This window comes from Lontra canadensis, unplaced genomic scaffold, assembly GCF_010015895.1.
Source record: "Lontra canadensis isolate GAN:19392208 unplaced genomic scaffold, GSC_riverotter_1.0 scaffold1, whole genome shotgun sequence".
NCBI lineage: Eukaryota > Metazoa > Chordata > Mammalia > Carnivora > Mustelidae > Lontra > Lontra canadensis.
This window is the reverse complement of record NW_022630995.1, coordinates 31989423-32009909: the sequence shown is the minus strand read 5'-3', so window position 1 is coordinate 32009909 and position 20487 is coordinate 31989423. Positions and strand designations below refer to the sequence as shown.

General features: G+C 39.2%; 1 protein-coding gene across 1 annotated transcript in view; it reads left to right on the top strand.

Annotated features, from left to right (window-relative positions):
• GRXCR1 (glutaredoxin and cysteine rich domain containing 1) overlaps positions 1 to 20487 on the top strand; it is a 177205-nt gene that overhangs the window by 26571 nt on the left and 130147 nt on the right. The window contains exons 2-3 of the mRNA XM_032852599.1: positions 7151 to 7252; positions 17106 to 17608. Coding sequence (XP_032708490.1) covers positions 7180 to 7252; positions 17106 to 17608 — 576 coding nt within the window. The 5' untranslated portion in view covers positions 7151 to 7179. The remainder of the gene's footprint in view (positions 1 to 7150; positions 7253 to 17105; positions 17609 to 20487) is intronic.

Sequence of the window (20487 nt, the reverse complement as noted above, 5' to 3'; positions counted from 1 at the left end):
TTTTTTTTTTTAATATACAAAGCCGAAATTAAGTTTTGTACTCATTAGGATTTTTGTCCCCCTCCTCCCTTTCCATCCCCACTGAAATTGGGAAGAAAATTTAGTACTTGGCTCAGAGGCTGCCTGTTATATAATAATCTATTTTGCATATGAAAGTTTATATTTAACTTTTTTGTTCATTAAAATTTTTACAGTGAAAAAAAATTAAAAAAATATATTGAAATAATAATAATAGATGCTTTGTTTTAAGTCAAATTAGATCTCCTATACATAAGGCCTCATAAATTCGTCATAAACATTTGTAAACATGTGAGAGGTCGTTATTAGCACACACTCTGCTTATTACTATTTTAAGTGAAACGAAAGATGGTTCCCCCCAGTGTAAATCCCAGCTAATGCGCTGCCCCAGCTCCTCATTCTACATGTCCCTGTTACAGTTCATGCACGACTCACCATTTAGAGCCCATTTTGCCCTCTGTAAAATGAATGTTTCGCAATCCCCTATTGTCAGGCATGTTGTCAGGTTAAAGAAGGTAACAACGGGCAGTGTTCTCTCTTCTACCCAGTTCATTCCTTCTGTCCTCCCCTTCCCCCCACCTGCAATGCGTGTTACATTCATGCTGTGAGATACAATCCATATGGGCAAGAGAACATCTTGGGGCTTTCAGAGAAGCTCTATTCTGAAATGTCTGGAAAACTGGAGCTTGTCTCCATGGAGGGGTGAGAGGAGCCAGATTCAGTGACTTTGACCACACACAGTGACAACCAAAGGGAGTTAGATCTTGGGAAGAAAGCAGAGAGGCAGAAAAGAAGGAGGGCAGCGGGAAGATGGGAGTGGGGAGGAAGACAGGTTGGATGCCTCTCTGAGGCTGACTTTGTTAGAAAGGTGACATGCAAATAGCAAACAAATTAATAGCCCATGCTCTGGCTCCCAGTGTGCTCCAGACCCCTGGTAAGAATGCATCGCTTCTGGTAATGAAGTTGTTTCTTGCCTGTCCCTCTGAATGTGGCACAGCATTAAATAAAAGTTACATGTAAATGAAAATTGTAGCATATGCCCATATTTCATCGAATCTAAGATGCTATCAGCTAGAACATGCATCCTTATTTTATGAACCCCTGAGAAAGAAAAAAAAAAAGCCTCGCTAATTTAATCATGGCACAATATATTATTATGGCTTGAAATTTTTAAACATATGGAAAAAGCTCTTCTAGATGTATTTATATAGAGATTGTTCTTGTATATCGCTCTTGAGCATACATATAAAGGCAAAGAAATATAAAATAAATTAATTAGGATAGTCCCAAGCACTCTGAGTTTGAGTCTTATTAATCACTTTTCCTCTCAGAGTCATTGATGTGTGTGATGTTTTGCACAAGGCAGTCAGTCCTTCCTGTGATCAAAAGCACTGGTGACAGAGTATGTATTAAAATTAAAATGCTTTGCTGTTGTCTTGGATTTTCTCCCGAGTCTGGGAAACCAGTCTCTAAGTTTTAATGTGCAGGCAGTTACATCATGACCATTGCGGATCTATGTGAGGGTCAGATGCCCACCAATTTCGGAGACGCTAACACGTGAGAAAATACACCTCTTAGAACTGACGTAGCCCTGAGGTAAATCCTCGGCAATGCGAAGATGCCCAGAACTGATCTTGAACTACCCGAATCGCGCTCTGGGTTGAGCCTTTCAGTTATGCACTGCTGCCCCTAAGATGCAGGCTTCCACAGCTGGAGAAAATAGATGGTCCCTCAATTACAGAGCCTCCAGCAGATGGATGGCTGGACCTCAGGGTCCCTTGCTCCAAAAGCCTCCATAATTATTTCAGGAAAGGGGGCTCAGTGAATCTCAGATGGAAAACTGTGGCCGGTGTTTCCCTTTGACTCATGCTTATCAATGGCCCTGAAGCTGCCTCGCTAAGCCTCCCAGATGTCACCTGCTGCCCCCCACCCCTTGTGAAGCCCCAGTGTTCATGCCGGGGGGTGATACCTTCTAACGGTCCCAGGGATTGTTAATCTTCAAGCTGTCAGAGATGTAGCAGTTTTCATACAAAAGTGGGGACCATACTTTTCTCAACTCCTCATCCTAGTTTATTTCCCGGGTCTCAAAGTGTCAAGGCTTGTCCCAAGAGTCCATTGACTCTTCCAAGAGACTCCCAGCTTCAGGAGTTAATAATAGGCAGTCAATATAAATGATTAATGAATTTTTATTTAGTCTCTAATATGACTTATATATTCATACTTGAAAAAGCTTCTATTTGCAAACAGAGCAGATCAAAGCCAACTCAGTCAGATTATTTTAGAGTTCCAAGTTTACATATGCAAAAGCTTTGGAAATGGCATTAACTCATTTGCAAAAGGCGATGCAAAAAGACATACCAGCAAAAGGTCCCCTTTTCAATGTGTAATTGATACTTTGAGAGATTTGACTGAACTCTCTGCTCTCTGGGGTGTGGTGCCTTCCCAGCCCAGAGTCATCATCAACATCGAATCATGCTTTCTCTTCAGGGAAGTTTTCCTGGTCATTTGGGGACCACTTTCGTGCTCTTAAGAAACTTTCTAGTTTATCTGTGGACTTGAAACTACAATCCCACAAAGAAAACAAAACATCTCTAGATCTCTGAGTGAACCCAGTCTGTTTTTTTTTTGTTTTTTTTTGTTTTTTTCTTCTGTCTGGGCTCCCTGTTTTTCTTCTTCTTGCCAGTTTTAACCTTCATCTCAGACAGTAGAAACAACAGTCCCCTGTTACCCTGGGAACGGTGGTAAGATAATAGAATTAGGTTGTCCCAGGGCTCCATTTTGGCCTCATGCTTTTGGAAGAAAAAAAGCAACATGATTATGAAATATAATTTGTGATAAATTTATGGCATTTATTGGTAAAAGATATAACATGTCAAATTTTCAGTGACTTAAAAAACTCAGTGACAAGAGTAAGGAAGTGTGTCTTAGGATAAGGATTTCTTTCACATATATTTTCCCGTCAGCTTTGTAGGTTTCTTTTGACATTTTATCTCTTTCATCGATTTAAAAAATAACAACTGAAAAAAATTTATCAGCAGGGTAGATTCTGAGAACATTGCTATTTTTCCTCAATACACTGGAAAATTTGTAAGAATCTTTTACACATTCTGCAGGCATATTCTCATAGAAAAATAAATTGCCACTCTGGGGATTTACATTCCTATACTACCACATTCAGCACTGACATTCTGTTGAAATCCACTGCTGATTTGGAAAGCCGCTTTTAGTTTTCTAGGTTGATGTTTCTAAGACTGTGACTCAATTTCCCTGTTCTCTTTTTCTATCCTGATTCTGGAAAAATCTCGGGGATGAAATCTGGTCTTAATGATACTTAGTAGGATCCCTCAAGTAACTCTGGATCTGATGTAGTATTTTTAATGCTTTGTTCATTACTCTATATTCTTTTTTTTTTTCTTAATTGTGTTATGTTAGTCACCATACAGTACATCATTAGGTTTTGGGGCAATGTTCCAAGATTCATTGATTACGTATAATACCCAGTGCTCCGTGCAATACATGCCCTCTTTAATACCCGTTACCAGGCTAACCCCCCAATCCCCTCCCCTCTAAAACCCTCAGTTTATTTCTCAGAGTCGGCAGTTTCTCATGGTTCCTCTCCTTTCCCCTTCTGATTCCCCCGCACCCCTCTTACTTTTCCTTTCCTTCTCCTAATGTCCTCCATGTTCTTCCTTGTGTTCCACAAGTAGGTGAAACCATATGACAATTCACTTTCTCTGCTTATTTCACTCAGCATCCTCTCCTCCTGTCCCATCCATGTTGATGCAAAAGTTGGGTATTCATCCTTTCTGATTACTCTTTATTCTCGAGTGCCGTGTTTATTCATTCTGTCCAAACTTCTCTCCATCCCAAAGTGATTGGATTTCCCTTGGATGGTTCCAAGCAGAAGAGAAGTAAACTTTCTGTGTGTAGGATAAACGTATGCACAATTTAATCCATTGATTATGTCTTTATTAGGAATTAAGAATATTGAATCCATACACCAGTATCTTGGAGTAATAATGCAATGTAGTTAGTTTAAAAATCTTAATACTGTAAGACATATTTATAGACATTTTCCATAGTGACAGTCTGATTGAAGAAGAATGTAAGAGATTATTTCCCCTCCATGTTTGAAGAATCTTAGTCACAGAATACACAAGAAACTCCTTATTCAAGAGGAATAAGGAGTTTCATGCTTGAGAATGAAGGTTGACCTTATATAAAGTTCCTTGGTGCTAAGTGGGACTTGCGTTCTATAGGCAGAATACACTATTTACTCTCTAGCATCCAGTAATTTGTAACGTAGTATAGAAGGTGCCTTTAATGACACCAACAGCATTATATGACTCAGATATTTTGCCTGAAAAGTGAATAGCCATTATTTCCCACCTCACATATGAACTGGAAGCAGGACAGAAAGAGACGGAAGTAATCATGTCAGTTGTTATTTACCTCTCTCCTAACATGTGAGGTCACTTTGTTCTGACATTAAAATCTAACTTAGCTCATTTCAATTCAGCAGATATTTCTCTGAGCCCTGTTTATTTGCAAAACACTCTATAAGATATAGAGGTGAATCAAAGATGAAAATTAAACTATAAAAGTGGGAAGTAGTTTCTCTGGGGACTCTTTATTGATCTTCTTTCTTCTGTGGTTATGTTAATTTTAGAGACTTTATATAATTGTCCAATGGAAATCCTGGGGTGCATGTGGAATCCAGAGCTGAGTGGCCCAAGATGCTGAGACAACTATGCCTACTCAGGGTCCATAGTGACAGGATGTAAGCCAGCACAGAAACCTCCTGCCCCCACTATAGCACTTAACATATGGTAAACTCTCAGTCCAGAGATGTAAAGAGTGAACAAGGCTTTGGTAACCGGAGCCCTTCTCCAGGACCTTGGTGAGGACAGACTGATTGAGACTTGAAGCTCTAGAATCAGGCCAGAAACAGAATGGGATTGCCTTGACCCCCTGTCAGTTAATTACACTCTCCTGGCTCCATTCTTCTCACTGTCCTCCAAACAGTATGTACTGGCTATTAGCTTGTTTAAGTAACAGATAAGAATTTATGGCTATCATTTGTTGAGCACTATGCTAAACACTTCATATATATCATTCTACTTAATTTTTCCAAACATTCTATGCAGTAGGAACTATTTGACAGATCAGGAAACTGAGATTCAAGGTCGTTCAGAGGTTGGCTGATCCAAGATTCAAACCCCTATGGGTCCATTTTATGGACCCCTAGCTCCTGTTCATAACTAATATATAAATTCAGAAATCCTCCATCTCTCTTGTTGTATAATAAGAAAATAGTCCTGCTTTTAAAGAATACTTTCTTTAATGCACTTAGTTTCTTTTCTGGCTAGAAGTTCTCTCCACTTCAAATTAATAATTGAACTGTGAATTTTGATTTTTAAAGTCATGTTAAGAAGCGTTAAGAAGGGTTCAATATTCCATATGCTGAAAAGTTTCAGGGACAGTTTATTTTCCCTATTTCACTCATGGTTAGTGAATCTCTTTTCCCTTCCAGTCACCAGCATAGTTAGAATATAAAAATTGATAGGTTCTCTCCATCCACACAGGAGTTCTGAGAACAGCACTTGGGGAATGAGTCATGGCTTATTACTTCTCGGTTGACAAGTGTTGCTGGAGAAAAGACGATTACTTTGTTAATGACAGGCAGAGTTTTGCTTTACTTCAATGACCAAGTTTTACTGTTTTCAATACCAAAAAACAAAATAGTGAATGTGATAGTTATAAAGTAGCAGCAAATGGAGACATGTTGTATATATTTACTATGATTCAAGGGATTTTTAAAAATTATGTTCTGAAAGCCAGGGATATGGTTAAAATTACTTCTCACCATGCACTGCTAATCAGACACAGGATAGTATGTGGGGCAATATTTGGAGATAGGATGAGTAAAATAATAATTAAAATTTGATGTCCTGTTTTTTCTACAAATAAGGAAATAATTAGATATTCTGATTAAAAAATTGACACCAACAAGAAATACCCAGGTCTAGGTCTAGCTGCTGGGTTATCATTTCTACTGGGAATTGAGCAAGGAAATTTTTTTTTCTTTGAATTGATCATTAATAATATTTTCCAAAGTAGTTCTAGTTTGGCTCATGCAACGTTCTGCCCTCTATTTAGCTTCTAGAGTTTATAATTTACTATTTTAAACAAACAGATGACCATTGGTGTTAAATTTATGAGTGTTTGAAATACTTCTACATTGGTAATATGGTTTACAAGTTTTTGTTTCATGTTCTGAGGGAGCTGCATAAATTAAGGAATTGGGTTAAGAAGGAAAGGTCTTGTTAGTTAGGTTAGTTAGTTAGTTAGTTAGTTGGCCCTTTTCAGAAGGGCTTTGCAGAGTAGGAGTCACAGTTGTCTTCAGCCGCTCTGCCTTTATTTAGTTCTTTGAACAAACCTGCTAATATTCGGCCCCAGGGCCTTATGTTACCACGGCTGAGGAACTGCCTCCAACTGCTCCTGCCCACCTCAAACCTTTACAAGATCAATCTCTTCCAGTTTTGGTAGACCCTCATTTAATGTCTCTTTTTCAGAGAGGCTGGCTGAGACTATTTTGTGTAAAGTAGGCTCCCTTCTTTTATCATTTCTTGTTATAGCCACCTCTTTTTCTCTGTAATGCTTGTTATAATGATATTATACCTTTATTTGTTTATTGTATATTATCTACTTTTTTTTTAAAGATTTTATCTATTTATTTATTTGACAGACAGAGATCACAAGTAGGCAGAGAGGGAAGCAGAGAGAGATGGGGGGAAGCAGGCTCCCTGCCAAGCAGAGAGCCCAATGCGGGGCTCGATCCTGGGACCCTGGGATCATGACCTGAGCAGAAGGCAGAGACTTTAACCCATTGAGCCACCCAGGCGCCCCATGTTATCTACTTTTTAAAATATATATATATATATAATTTTTTTTTCAGTGTTCCAAGATTCATTGTTTATGCACCACACCCAGTGCTCCATGCAATACGTGCCCTCCTTAATAACCACCACCACGCTCACCCATCCCCACCTCCCCCATTTACTTCCAAAGGCAAGGAACATGCCTGCTGTGTTTACCTGTATAGATCTAGCAACTCTCTAGTATTTTTTAGGTGCTTGATAAATATTGTTAAATGAATAGATGATTGAAAGAGTACATCTGAAGGAAGAGAAGAAGGAACTTCTTTCTGAAGGCAGGCGGCTAACCTGGCAGAGTGAGTAAAATGTAGGGAATAATAAACTGATACGAGGAAAAGGTGGCAAATGGAGTAGTTAGAAGTTGCTGTATTAACATCAAGCAGCTGGGAGCAAATAGTAAGCAGAATGAGAGCAGAAAGTGTTGAGAATGTTGTTGATGTCTTCTACTGGAGAGGATTGTTGATTTGGTTATTTCACGGAAATGGGATTATATATTAGCTTAGGATACACTGCATCGAACTCTAGCTATTTTGTTTCAGCAACGTTACCAATGGAAGGCATGGGCATAATTTTACATATCTTTATATTTGCCATAGTGGCTAGCTGTGTCTTATCCTTGGGTGGCATGTAGTAGCAACTTGTGGAATCATTGCCCGAATGGAAGAATAATTGCAAAGTTACCTGCTGAAAAGAGCTTATTTTTTTTTATCAGTCTAAGATAAGTATGTGAATTGCAATTATCAAAATGTATTCTCACCATAGCAGATACCTCCTTATACTTGTGGCAGGCTGGTTTCCAGTTTACCGGACTTTCAGTTCACCCTTGAAAGAGAGATGACTCTCAACTAGTCTCATTTTAAGATAGTATATAAGTATATAAATAATAGATATGCATACATATACATGTATATAGGTATATATATGCATGCTACATATTTTAACATATATATTTAAAATATCACAAACTTTTTAATCATCCTATTGAAATTTTCCTATCCTTCAAGTGTATTTATTGATTGCAATCTTGTGTAGTCCTTGTCTTGCCTTATTCAGGCTAAAATTCATTGTTTCCATCCAGAGGACACATGGTATATATAGACATCGTCACAAACACATTCAGTAATATGTTGCAGATACTCTGTAAGCATGACTCACTAAGGCAGATATTGTTATCTCCATTCTACTAAGGGGAAAATAGAAAATTTGGGTGATGGAAAGAACATTCTCACTGAGGTATGCTGGAATTTGAACCTAGGCTTTTTGACTTCAAAATTCTTCTCATGCTGTAGCACTCTGTCCAAACCAAACATCTAGAAAAAGGGAACAGGAGCAGAATACATAAGGAGTCCAGGGCAAAAAATAATTGGGACGATCAAAGAATTTTGATTTTTTTCTTGATTAGGTTAATATTCATGCCTTCACCACTCACTTTGATGTATTTTAAAGATCTTGACATTTGGCTGTAAAAATGAATTATTTTTTCTCTTCTTCCCCATTAAGTATTGCCTCACTTATGCTCTCTTGTTATGTACTTTGATTATACACTCTTTTACTTTGCCAAGTTAAATCCTCTTAATATTGTCACTTAGAAATAGTTGATATAATGCTAGCTCTTTCTCTCTCCCTTCCTTCCCCCTTCCTCTCTCCCTGCTTCTTTTTCGGGATTATATAGAATTCTCTAATATTTGATTCAAATTCAATTAGCCATGAAGCAGACATTTCTATTTTTCTCCCATCTTTTTCTTCAGTGAGAGTTCTATATGAAGAAAATATTCAGAATGAAAGTCATCAACAGGGCTCAGAGTTGGGAAATTATAACGTTACTGAAATACTGCTTTTCAACTTGACAAAATAAACATTATTGAAAATTGGTAATATGCACTATTGGCACTGGTGAGAGTGCAGTAAAGTAAGAACTCATATGCTAGGTGAAGTGTAAATTATACAACTTTTCTTATCTGTAATTGGCAATTTATGTCAAAAGCTTGACATTAAAAAAATATTCCTACCTCATCAATTTTACCCAAAGGAATTGACACTAAAGAACTACTTAGGTATATCTACACTGATTTTTGAACAAGAACATTCAGTGCAGCATTATTTTACTGACTATTTTAAATAATTTAAACATCTAGCCATCCAGAAAGAGAAAGAAAATATTGTACAACTATTGGAAGGGCTTTTAATACACACATTAAATTCATGTTTTTCAAAATAAAGATATAGGAAATGACTCGCTATATAATGGTGAATGAAAAAAGCAAGTTGTTAAATATGGTATAATTTTATATATGGGAGCACTGACAAACAACCCTTAAATTTCAACCTCCAAGTGCTTAACACAGTAAAGGCTTATTTTTCGCTTATAACATAGTTCAGTGCTGGATGGCAGCGGGTATGAATTTGTGACTCTGACAAGCTCAGTAGATGGCTTCAGGACTGCTGGGGTCATTGCAGCTAGCAGATGGGGGAGGAAGAGAGAGAGCATGGGCAGGGGACTCTTTCTCTTAACTGCCTCGGTCCACAAATGATGCATTACTTTTGCTCACTTCCCATCAGCAAAAGCTAGGTACTTGTTCCTTCTCCCTTTAAATTGCAAGAGGCTGGCAATATAGTCTTGTCATCAGAGCATCTCATCTTCATACCCACTGGAAGATATTTCACAAAATTATTTTTTTTTTAAAGATTTTACTTATTTAGGGGAGGAGTCAAGATGGCGGAGGAGTAGCAGGCTGAGACTACTTCAGGAAGCGGGAGATCAGCTAGATAGCTTATCTAAAGATTGCAAACACCTACAAATCCAACGGGAGATCGAAGAGAAGAAGAACAGCAATTCTAGAAACAGAAAATCAACCACTTTCTGAAAGGTAGGACTGGCGGAGAAGTGAATCCAAAGCGACGGGAAGATAGACCGCGGGGGGAGGGGCCGGCTCCCGGCAAGCGGCGGAGCAACGGAGCACAAAATCGGGACTTTTATAAGTCTGTTCCGCTGAGGGACATCACTCCAGAGGCTTAACCGGGGTGAAGCCCACGCGGGGTCAGCATGGCCTCAGGTCCCGCAGGGTCACAGAAGGATCGGGGTGTCTGAGTGTCGCAGAGCTCGCAGGTATTAGAACGGGGAAGCCGGATACAGAAACAGAGCCGAGGAGTGAGCTCTCAGCTCGGGGTTACCTTGAACCGGTCGCAGGCTCGGTGAGCTCGGAGCGCGGCCGGAGGCCAGGGTGACGGGAGTAATTGGGCGCTGTTCTCTGAGGGCGCACTGAGGAGTGGGGCCCCGGGCTCTCGGCTCCTCCAGGCTGGAGACTGGGAGGCCGCCATCTTCATTCCCGTCCTCCGGACTCTACGGAAAGCGCTCAGGGAACAAAAGCTCCCGAAAGCAAACCCGAGCGGATTACTCAGCCCGGCCCCTGGTAAGGGCGGTGCAACTCCGCCTGGGGCAAAGACACTTGAGAATCACTACAACAGGCCCCTCCCCCAGAAGATCAACAAGAAACCCAGCCAGGACCAAGTTCACTTACGAGGAGTGCAGTTTCAATACCAAGGAGAGCAGCGGAATTCCAGAGGAGGAGAAAGCAAAGCACAGAACTCATGGCTTTCTCCACATGATTCTTTAGCCTTGCAGTTAATTTAATTTTTTTTTTCTTTTTCTTTCTTTCTTTTTTTTTTTTCTTTCTGAACCTCTTTTTATCCCCTTCCCCGCCCCTCATGATTTGGGATCTCTTCTGATTTGGCTAAAGCATATTTTCCTGGGGTTGTTGCCACCCTTTTAGTATTTTACTTGCTCCTTCATATACTCTTATCTGGACAAAATGACAAGGCAGAAAAATTCACCACAAAAAAAAGAACAAGAGGCAGTAGCAAAGGCTAGGGACCTAATCAATACAGACATTGATAATAGTCAGATCTAGAGTTCAGAATGACGATTCTCAAGGTTCTAGCTGGGCTCAAAAAAGGCATGGAAGATATTAGAGAAACCCTCTCGGGAGATAGAAAAGCCCTTTCTGAAGAAATAAAAGAACTAAAATCTAATCAAGTAGAAATAAAAAAAGCTATTAATGAGGTGCAATCAAAAATGGAGGCTCTCACTGCTAGGATAAATGAGGCAGAAGAAAGAATTAGCGAAATAGAAGACAAAATGACAGAGAAGAAAGAAGCTGAGCAAAAGAGGGACAAACAGCTACTGGACCACGAGGGCAGAATTCGAGAGATAAGTGACACCATAAGACGAAACAACATTAGAATAATTGGGATTCCAGAAGAAGAAGAAAGAGAGAGGGGAGCAGAAGGTATATTGGAGAGAATTGTTGGACAGAATTTCCCCAATATGGCAAAGGGAACAAGCATCAAAATCCAGGAGGTTCAGAGAACCCCCCTCAAAATCAGTAAGAATAGGTCCACACCCCGTCACCTAATAGTAAAATTTACAAGTCTTAGTGACAAAGAGAAAAACCTGAAAGCAGCCCGGGAAAAGAAGTCTGTAACATACAATGGTAAAAATATTAGATTGGCAGCAGACTTATCCACAGAGACCTGGCAGGCCAGAAAGAGCTGGCATGATATATTCAGAGTACTAAATGAGAAAAACATGCAGCCAAGAATACTATATCCAGCTAGGCTGTCATTGAAAATAGAAGGAGAGATTAAAAGCTCAGGACAAACAAAAACTGAAAGAATTTGCACACACCAAACCAGCTCTACAGGAAATATTGAAAGGGGTCCTCTAAGCAAAGAGAGACCCTAAAAGTAGTAGATCAGAAAGGAACAGAGGCAATATACAGTAACAGTCACCTTACAGGCAATACAATGGCTCTAAATTCATATCTCTCAATAGTTACCCTGAATGTTAATGGGCTAAATGCCCCAATCAAAAGACACAGGGTATCAGAATGGATAAAAAAAACAAAACCCATCTATATGTTGCCTACAAGAAACTCATTTTAAACCCGAAGACACTTTCAGATTTAAAGTGAGGGGGTTGAAAAGAATTTACCATGCTAATGGACATCAGAAGAAAGCAGGAGTGGCAATCCTTATATCAGATCAATTAGATTTTAAGCCAAAGACTATAATAAGAGATGAGGAAGGACACTATATCATACTCAAAGGATCTGTCCAACAAGAAGATCTAACAATTTTAAATATCTATGCCCCTAAACGTGGGAGCAGCCAACTACATAAACCAATTAATAACAAAATCAAAGAAACACATCAACAATAATACAATAATAGTAGGGGACTTTAACACTCCCCTCACTGAAATGGATAGATCATCCAAGCAAAAGATCAACAAGGAAATAAAGGCCTTAAATGACACACTGGACCAGATGGATATCACAGATCTATTCAGAACATTTCATCCCAAAGCAACAGAATACACATTCTTCTCCAGTACACGTGGAACATTCTCCAGAATAGATCACATCCTGGGTCCTAAATCAGGTCTCAACCGGTATCAAAAGATTGGGATCATTCCCTGCATATTTTCAGACCACAATGCTCTGAAGCTAGAACTCAATCACCAGAGGAAATTTGGAAAGAACCCAAATACATGGAGACTAAACAGCATCCTTCTAAAGAATGAATGGGTCAACCAGGAAATTAAAGAAGAATTGAAAAAATTCATGGAAACAAATGATAATGAAAACACAACGGTTCAAAATCTGTGGGACACAACAAAGGCAGTCCTGAGAGGAAAATATATAGCGGTACAAGCCTTTCTCAAGAAACATGAAAGGTCTCAGGTACACAACATAACCCTACACCTAAAGGAGCTGGAGAAAGAACAAGAAAGAAACCCTAAACCCAGCAGGAGAAGAGAAATCATAAAGATCAGAGCAGAAATCAATGAAATAGAAACCAAAAAAACAATAGAACAAATCAACGAAACTAGGAGCTGGTTCTTTGAAAGAATTAATAAGATTGATAAACCCCTGCCCAGACTTATCAAAAAGAAAAGAGAAAGGACCCAAATAAATAAAATCATGAATGAAAGAGGAGAGATCACAACGAACACCAAAGAAATACAATTATAAGAATATATTATGAGCAACCCTATGCCAACAAATTTGACAATCTGGAAGAAATGGATGCATTCCTAGAGACATATAAACTACCACAACTGAACCAGGAAGAAATAGAAAGCCTGAACAGACCCATAACCAATAAGGAGATTGAAACAGTCATCAAAAATCTCAAAACAAACAAAAGCCCAGGGCAGACGGCTTCCTGGGGGAATTCTACCAAACATTTAAAGAAGAACTAATTCCTATTCTCCTGAAACTGTTCCAAAAAATAGAAATGGAAGGAAAACTTCCAAACTCATTTTATGAGGCCAGCATCACCTTGATCCCAAAACCAGACAAGGATCCCATCAAAAAAGAGAACTACAGACCAATATCCTTGATGAACACAGATGCAAAAATTCTCACCAAAATACAAGCCAATAGGATTCAACAGTACATGAAAAGGATTATTCACCACGACCAAGTGGGATTTATTCCAGGGCTGCAAGGTTGGTTCAACATCCGCAAATCAATCAATGTGATACAACACATTAATAAAAGAAAGAACAAGAACCATATGATACTCTCCATAGATGCTGAAAAAGCATTTGACAAAGTACAGCATCCCTTCCTGATCAAAACTCTTCAAAGTGTAGGGGTAGAGGGCACATACCTCAATATTATCAAAGCCATCTATGAAAAACCCACTGCAAATATCATTCTCAATGGAGAAAAACTGAAAGCTTTTCCGCTAAGGTCAGGAACACGGCAGGGATGTCCATTATCACCACTGCTATTCAACATAGTACTAGAAGTCCTAGCCTCAGCAATCAGACAACAAAAAGAAATTAAAGGCATCCAAATCGGCAAAGAAGTCGTCAAACTATCACTCTTCGCAGATGATATGATACTATATGTAGAAAACCCAAAAGAGTCCATTCCAAAACTGCTAGAACTTGTACAGGAATTAAGTAAAGTGTCAGGATATAAAATCAATGCACAGAAATCAGTTGCATTTCTCTACACCAACAACAAGACAGAAGAAAGAGAAATTAAGGAGTCAATCCCAATTACAATTGCACCCAAAACTATAAGATACCTAGGAATAAACCTAACCAAAGAGACGAAGAATCTATACACAGAAAACTATAAAGTACTCATGAAAGAAATTGAGGAAGACACAATGAAATGGAAAAATGTTCCATGCTCCTGGATTGGAAGAATAAATATTGTGAAAATGTCTATGCTACCTAAAGCAATCTACACATTTAATGCAATTCCTATCAAAGTACCATCCATTTTTTTCAAAGAAATGGAACAAATAATCCTAAAATTTATATGGAACCAGAAAAGACCACGAATAGCCAAAGGAATATTGAAAAAGAAAGCCAAAGTTGGTGGCATCACAATTCCGGACTTCAAGCTCTATTACAAAGCTGTCATCATCAAGACAGCATGGTACTGGCACAAAAACAGACACATAGATCAATGGAACAGAATAGAGAGCCCAGAAATAGACCCTCAACTCTATGGTCAACTAATCTTCAACAAAGCAGGAAAGAATGTCCAATGGAAAAAAGACAGCCTCTTCAATAAATGGTGTTGGGAAAATTGGATAGCCACATGCAGAAAAATGAAATTGGATCATTTCCTTACACCACACATGAAAATAGACTCAAAATGGATGAAGGACCTCAATGTGAGAAAGGAATCCATCAAAATCCTTGAGGAGAACACAGGCAGCAACCTCTTTGACCTCAGCCGCAGCAACATCTTCCTAGGAACATCGCCAAAGGCAAGGGAAGCAAGGGAAAAAATGAACTATTGGGATTTTATCAAGATCAAAAGCTTTTGCACAGCAAAGGAAACAGTTAACAAAACCAAAAGACAACTGACAGAATGGGAGAAGATATTTGCAAACCACATATCAGATAAAGGGCTAGTGTCCAAAATCTATAAAGAACTTAGCAAACTCAACACCCAAAGAACCAATAATCCAATCAAGAAATGGGCAGAAGACATGAACAGACATTTCTGCAAAGAAGACATCCAGATGGCCAACAGACACATGAAAAAGTGCTCCATATCACTCGGCATCAGGGAAATACAAATCAAAAACCACAATGAGATACCACCTCACACCAGTCAGAATGGCTAAAATTAACAAGTCAGTAAATGACAGATGCTGGCGAGGATGCAGAGAAAGGGGAACCCTCCTACACTGTTGGTGGGAATGCAAGCTGGTGTAACCACTCTGGAAAACAGCATGGAGGTTCCTCAAAATGTTGAAAATAGAGCTACCCTATGACCCAGCAATTGCACTGCTGGGTATTTACCCTAAAGATACAAACGTAGTGATCCGAAGGGGCACATGCACCCTAATGTTTATAGCAGCAATGTCTACAATAGCCAAACTATGGAAAGAACCTAGATGTCCATCAACAGATGAATGGATAAAGAAGATGTGGTATATATACACAATAGAATATTATGCAGCCATCAAAAGAAATGAAATCTTGCCATTTGTGACGACGTGGATGGAACTAGAGGGTATCATGCTTAGCGAAATAAGTCAATTGGAGAAAGACAACTATCATATGATCTCCCTGATATGAGGGAGAGGAGATGCAACATGGGGGGTTAAGGGGGTAGGAGAAGAGTAAATGAAGCAAGATGGGATTGGGAGGGAGATAAACCATAAGTGACTCTTAATCTCACAAAACAAACTGAGGGTTGCAGGGGGGAGGGGGGTTGGGAGAGGGGGGGTGGGGTTATGGACATTGGGGAGGGTATGTGCTATGGTGAGTGCTGTGAAGTGTGTAAACCTGGCGATTCACAGACCTGTACCCCTGGGGAAAAAAATATATGTTTATAAAAAATAAAATTAAAAAAAAAAGATTTTACTTATTTATTTGATAGAGATCACAAGAAAGCAGAGAGGCAGGCAGAGAGAGAGAGGGGCAAGCAGGCTCCCTGCTGAGCAGAGAGCCCGATGCGGGGCTCGATCCTAGGACCCTGAGATCATGACCTGAACCAAAGACAGAGGCTTAACCCACTGAGCCACCCAGGCGCCCCCAATATTTCCACAAAATTATTAACATCTCTAGTGAGGTTATTTGTGACTTTTCTTTTTTGGATTGACTTTTATTTTCAGTGCTGTGCTATTATTGTCTGAATTTTCTAAAATTAGTGTAAGTTAAGTTTATATCAGATAAAACTATAAACATTAAAAAAGCTTGAAGTGCAGTATGAAGGCCAGCTGTGTGTCCTTGCTCTGGAGGTTGACAGGTTGGGGCACTCCCCATAGTGTACATTTTAATATGGTCTTGTATCTTAAGAGATTGTTCAGTCACTCGTCCAAGTGTCAGCAAATCCACCAGCACAGTGTTAGGAGGCCGCTTCTGTATGCATGGGTGATTTGGATATAATATTTATTAAGACAGATCACATGGACTGCTTTGCCTGATCTGGCTGGCTTAGAGGATCTTCCATTCTTCCCTGATTGTTTCATTAAGTTTCCTTCCAAAACCTTTCCCTCTGTCTGAGAGTATATTTGCTGCTAGCCAAAGTGGAAAAGTAACAAGGCAGATGTTCTCTGTTTTCATAGTTTGTTAAAAAGTTATTCTTTGGCAAAATCATTTGTGCACGAAGACGTAGTTTGAAAATGCATCTTATACAATACTGAGGAAGTCTAATAGATGATTAAAGAACTAGTATTCAAAGCTCCATGGTGGCATGTAGTCCACTGCCCATTTTAATGATCCTTTGCTAACAGGGGAAAGAACAGATGATATAAGCCCTGTGGGAAAGCTATGACTCGTCCCAGCCTAAACATTAGATTCCATGTTTTATCTCTGGCCTTCACCCTTGACAGTGAATTGTAGAGATCCTTGTCTGCTAACATCCTTTTCAACACTTATCGCTGGCTTCAAAGTTGGAATCTTTCATTTCCTTGCCCCACACTTATTTATTGTTTCATTGCATGCCGCTTTCTTGCGCTTGTCCTGTTAAAGAGTCCCCCATAGCTATTTAATATTTAAAGGCTGGGATCATTTGCAGGTTTTAGTTTAAAGGTAACCATAGCACACACAGAGACATTCATTATTAATAGAGGTGCACTGTAAGTCTTCTTTCCTTTCGATGTTAGTTTCGTATGGGTGCTGCTGTCAGGAGAATGAAGCTCTGATATTGCTATGTGGCAAGTGGACTCGTGCAATCACAAGGGATCCAGAATTATGTAAACAGTGTGTGGGGGTGGAAGTGATCATGCTCAAAAGGGACATAAAGACAGAAAGTGACAGGCCACGGAAAGTCCGGTTTCGGATCGCGTCATCTCACAGCGGGCGGGTGCTGAAGGAGGTGTATGAAGACGGGCAGCCTTCGGGCTCTCTGGATTCCGAATGTGCCAGCATCTGCGGGATAGATGGACTGAGTGAGTCTGATGGACAGCAAAATGGCCACATGGGATCGGAAAGCGATGAGTGTGAGGACGACCAGGATAGCTTATTGGCGTTAGCAAGAGCTGCCAGTGAGAAGGGTTTTGGAACAAGAAGAGTCAACATTTTAAGCAAAAATGGCACAGTCAGAGGCGTCAAATACAAAGTGAGTGCCGGCCAAGCTCTATTTAACAATTTGGCCAAAGTACTTCAGGTAAGTCAATGCACTTTGCTCCCCCTGGGCTTTGTTCCTAACTCACCCTCTCAGTACCTCTGCCCTCCAGTTGAAAGCAAGCCTCTCTTATTCATGACTCCTACATACTTCATGAGTCACTCCCCGATCGAAGATATTGTCTCAACAGCCATCGGTTAAAAATAGGGTCATTATGCTTAGCAAATTAGATGGATTCTCAAAGCCAAATTTCTAACATTTAAGTGGTCTTTTCTTCCAGTGTGCAACAGCTGAAACAATGCATCTGTTTTTTAGCCAATAAGAAAAAAACAAAAACAAAGACAGACTATAGTGTTCAAAACATCTGAGCACAATTTGGAAGTTAATTTCTGGTTTATCATCCTCGTTATGGCAGATCAGCATTTATCATCTCTTGTATAGATTTTAAAACAGAAGTTGGAGTGCCGCATTCAGCTGCACTGGCTTAAGTTGGAATGATATGAAGTTGTAAAGATGAGCTTGAGCTTTCTCCTACTGCTCTGGAAGTTGCAGGTTTTTTCTGAGGTGGATTTCTTCATTCATTTGCCCACAAGAACTCTAGAGTGGCACTTGAAGAAGTTATTCCTCTATAATATATATGGAGTGAGATCCAGTTTTATACTAAAAAACGTTAGCCTTTAATATGTGATAGATTCTGCACAGTAATGTAGGAATGTATTATTCAGGTCCTGGGGCCTTTGGCAATGATCTAATGTTTAGACAAATTTTTGAAATTGCCCGAAAGCACTGGTAAATGACTTTTGGTTGAAAATAGGCATCATTATTTCAGGAATAGGAGTCATAATCACTATCATTAAGGTAGCAAACCAATATTTTTCATTGTAATACCATTTTATATGATTCTCAATATTTAAATAAAATATCCTTGATGAATTATTCATTGCCTCTGCATTATAGAAGGATGCAGTAGTGGTAGGGAGAAAGGATTTTAACCAAAGGTATTTGATTATTTTTCATTTTGAAGGAAGTATTTGGAAGGATCATAACACCAGGATTTTAAAAAAAGAAATCAAAGGGTAAAATCAGTTAAGATCAAAGGTTCTTTTCATACTTAGAATTTACCCATGAAAGATTTCACTGATTAAGGCTGGAGGTGGGGAACTGATGACTATGTTTGACTAGGTTGGAAAAAATCTTGTATAGATTTCTAGAGATGTGACTATTACGTTGAAATCATCTTGGTGGTGGCTGTGTTTTACCCACTGCAGAAATTATTACTGCCAAGGTGTAGACCAAGACTCTATAATAATAAAGTTTAAAAAGTGTTTGCATTTATTTTGATTAATTTAGTTTTTCGTTGAATCATGATTTGAATTGCTTTATGATCTGGAGAGTTTTATAAAACTGCTGCACCAATTTTAGAATTTTAATTTGAATTTGTTCAGATCTCCCCAAAAAACTATGATTTATGCATAAATACTTTAAATTTTCAAATCCTACAACAAACAAACAAACAACTTTTCCTCCCTATGGCTTTGTCCTAGTAGAGCTAGAAATCCACCCATAGGAGATAAAGGAAATTCCAAAATCAAATCTTAGTACTAGATTAGTTTACAATAGTTTACTTGTATATTTTCCTTTTTTTAAAGATCTTATTTATTTATTTGGAGAGAGAGCGAGCGAACATGAACAGGGGGAGAGGCAGAGGGAGAGAGAGAGGGAGAAGCAGACTATGCACTGAGTGGGGAGCCCCAACATATGGCTCACTCCTGGGACTCTGAGATCATGACCTGAGCGGAAGGTAGACGCTTGACCGACGGAGCCACCCAGGTGCCCCTACTTGCATATTTTTCTATGCATAATTCCATCACCCCTTTTCTTAAGAAAAAATCCAATAAAACTGTCATTTCCTAATAATTTACCACTACTCCATTCCTTGGCTTTAAGAGAACAGTAGTGGTTACTAGCAGAGGCCCCTCAAAGTCTGATATTTAGTCATTTTTTTCTAGCTGGCCCTTCTTTCTTTATAATGTGGGCAAACTCATCCATTTTGACCATCATCATTAGTTTCATCGTCATCAACACCATCACTGTCACGGACTGTTCTCTGATTTCTCCAGGACGAAACATAAGTTAACAGAGCACCTACCTTGGATGGGGGCTGCCAGATGCACTATTTTAGGAGGCTCCATTCACATGATGTGTAAAGAGCATCTCTTGGGGTGATGCGATGAACCTAGCATTATATAGAGAGCTAACTTGGATGCTTGCTGTTTCCTAAAGGATAGGTATGTCATAAGGAGTGACAAATGTCTTCGGCATATGCCTTAGGGTGACTGACTAGGTTTCCTGCAATGCAGTAGCAGAGAAGCCCCAGGGACGAAAAACAGAAGTTACCATTCAGTTACTCCTATGGCTATGGGACCAGATATGACCTCTCTGGACCTCTGTGTATTTTCTATATCCCTCAGAAAGTAAGCGGCAAACTTAACTGGATATAACTGTAATTTGGCAATTTCTCTCAGGGAGGAAAAAATGAGGAGTGGTATCTTAGATGTATGATTAAGATTTCAATGCACAATCTTATTGAAGAAAGGAAGTATAATTGAAAAAAAAAGGTCTTTCTTCCTGTTTTAAGTTATAAAATCTTAAAGCACTCAACTTGAAACTTGGGGAAACCCCAAATATAAATAAAAGCTTCCAAAGAATCTGTAAATTACTTGGCTTCCTCTCTGTTAGTTTCCCATTCTGTTACTCCTGTCTCATAGAATATTGGCAAGTATCTTGCTAAAATTTCAACTGTGCAGAGAGTAGTCTTTGAAATTACTTGCCTCAAACATTTATACACTTAGTTGGCAGTACTTATTTTTTTTTTAAGATTTTATTTATGTATTTGTCAGGAAGACAGAGAACAAGCAGGA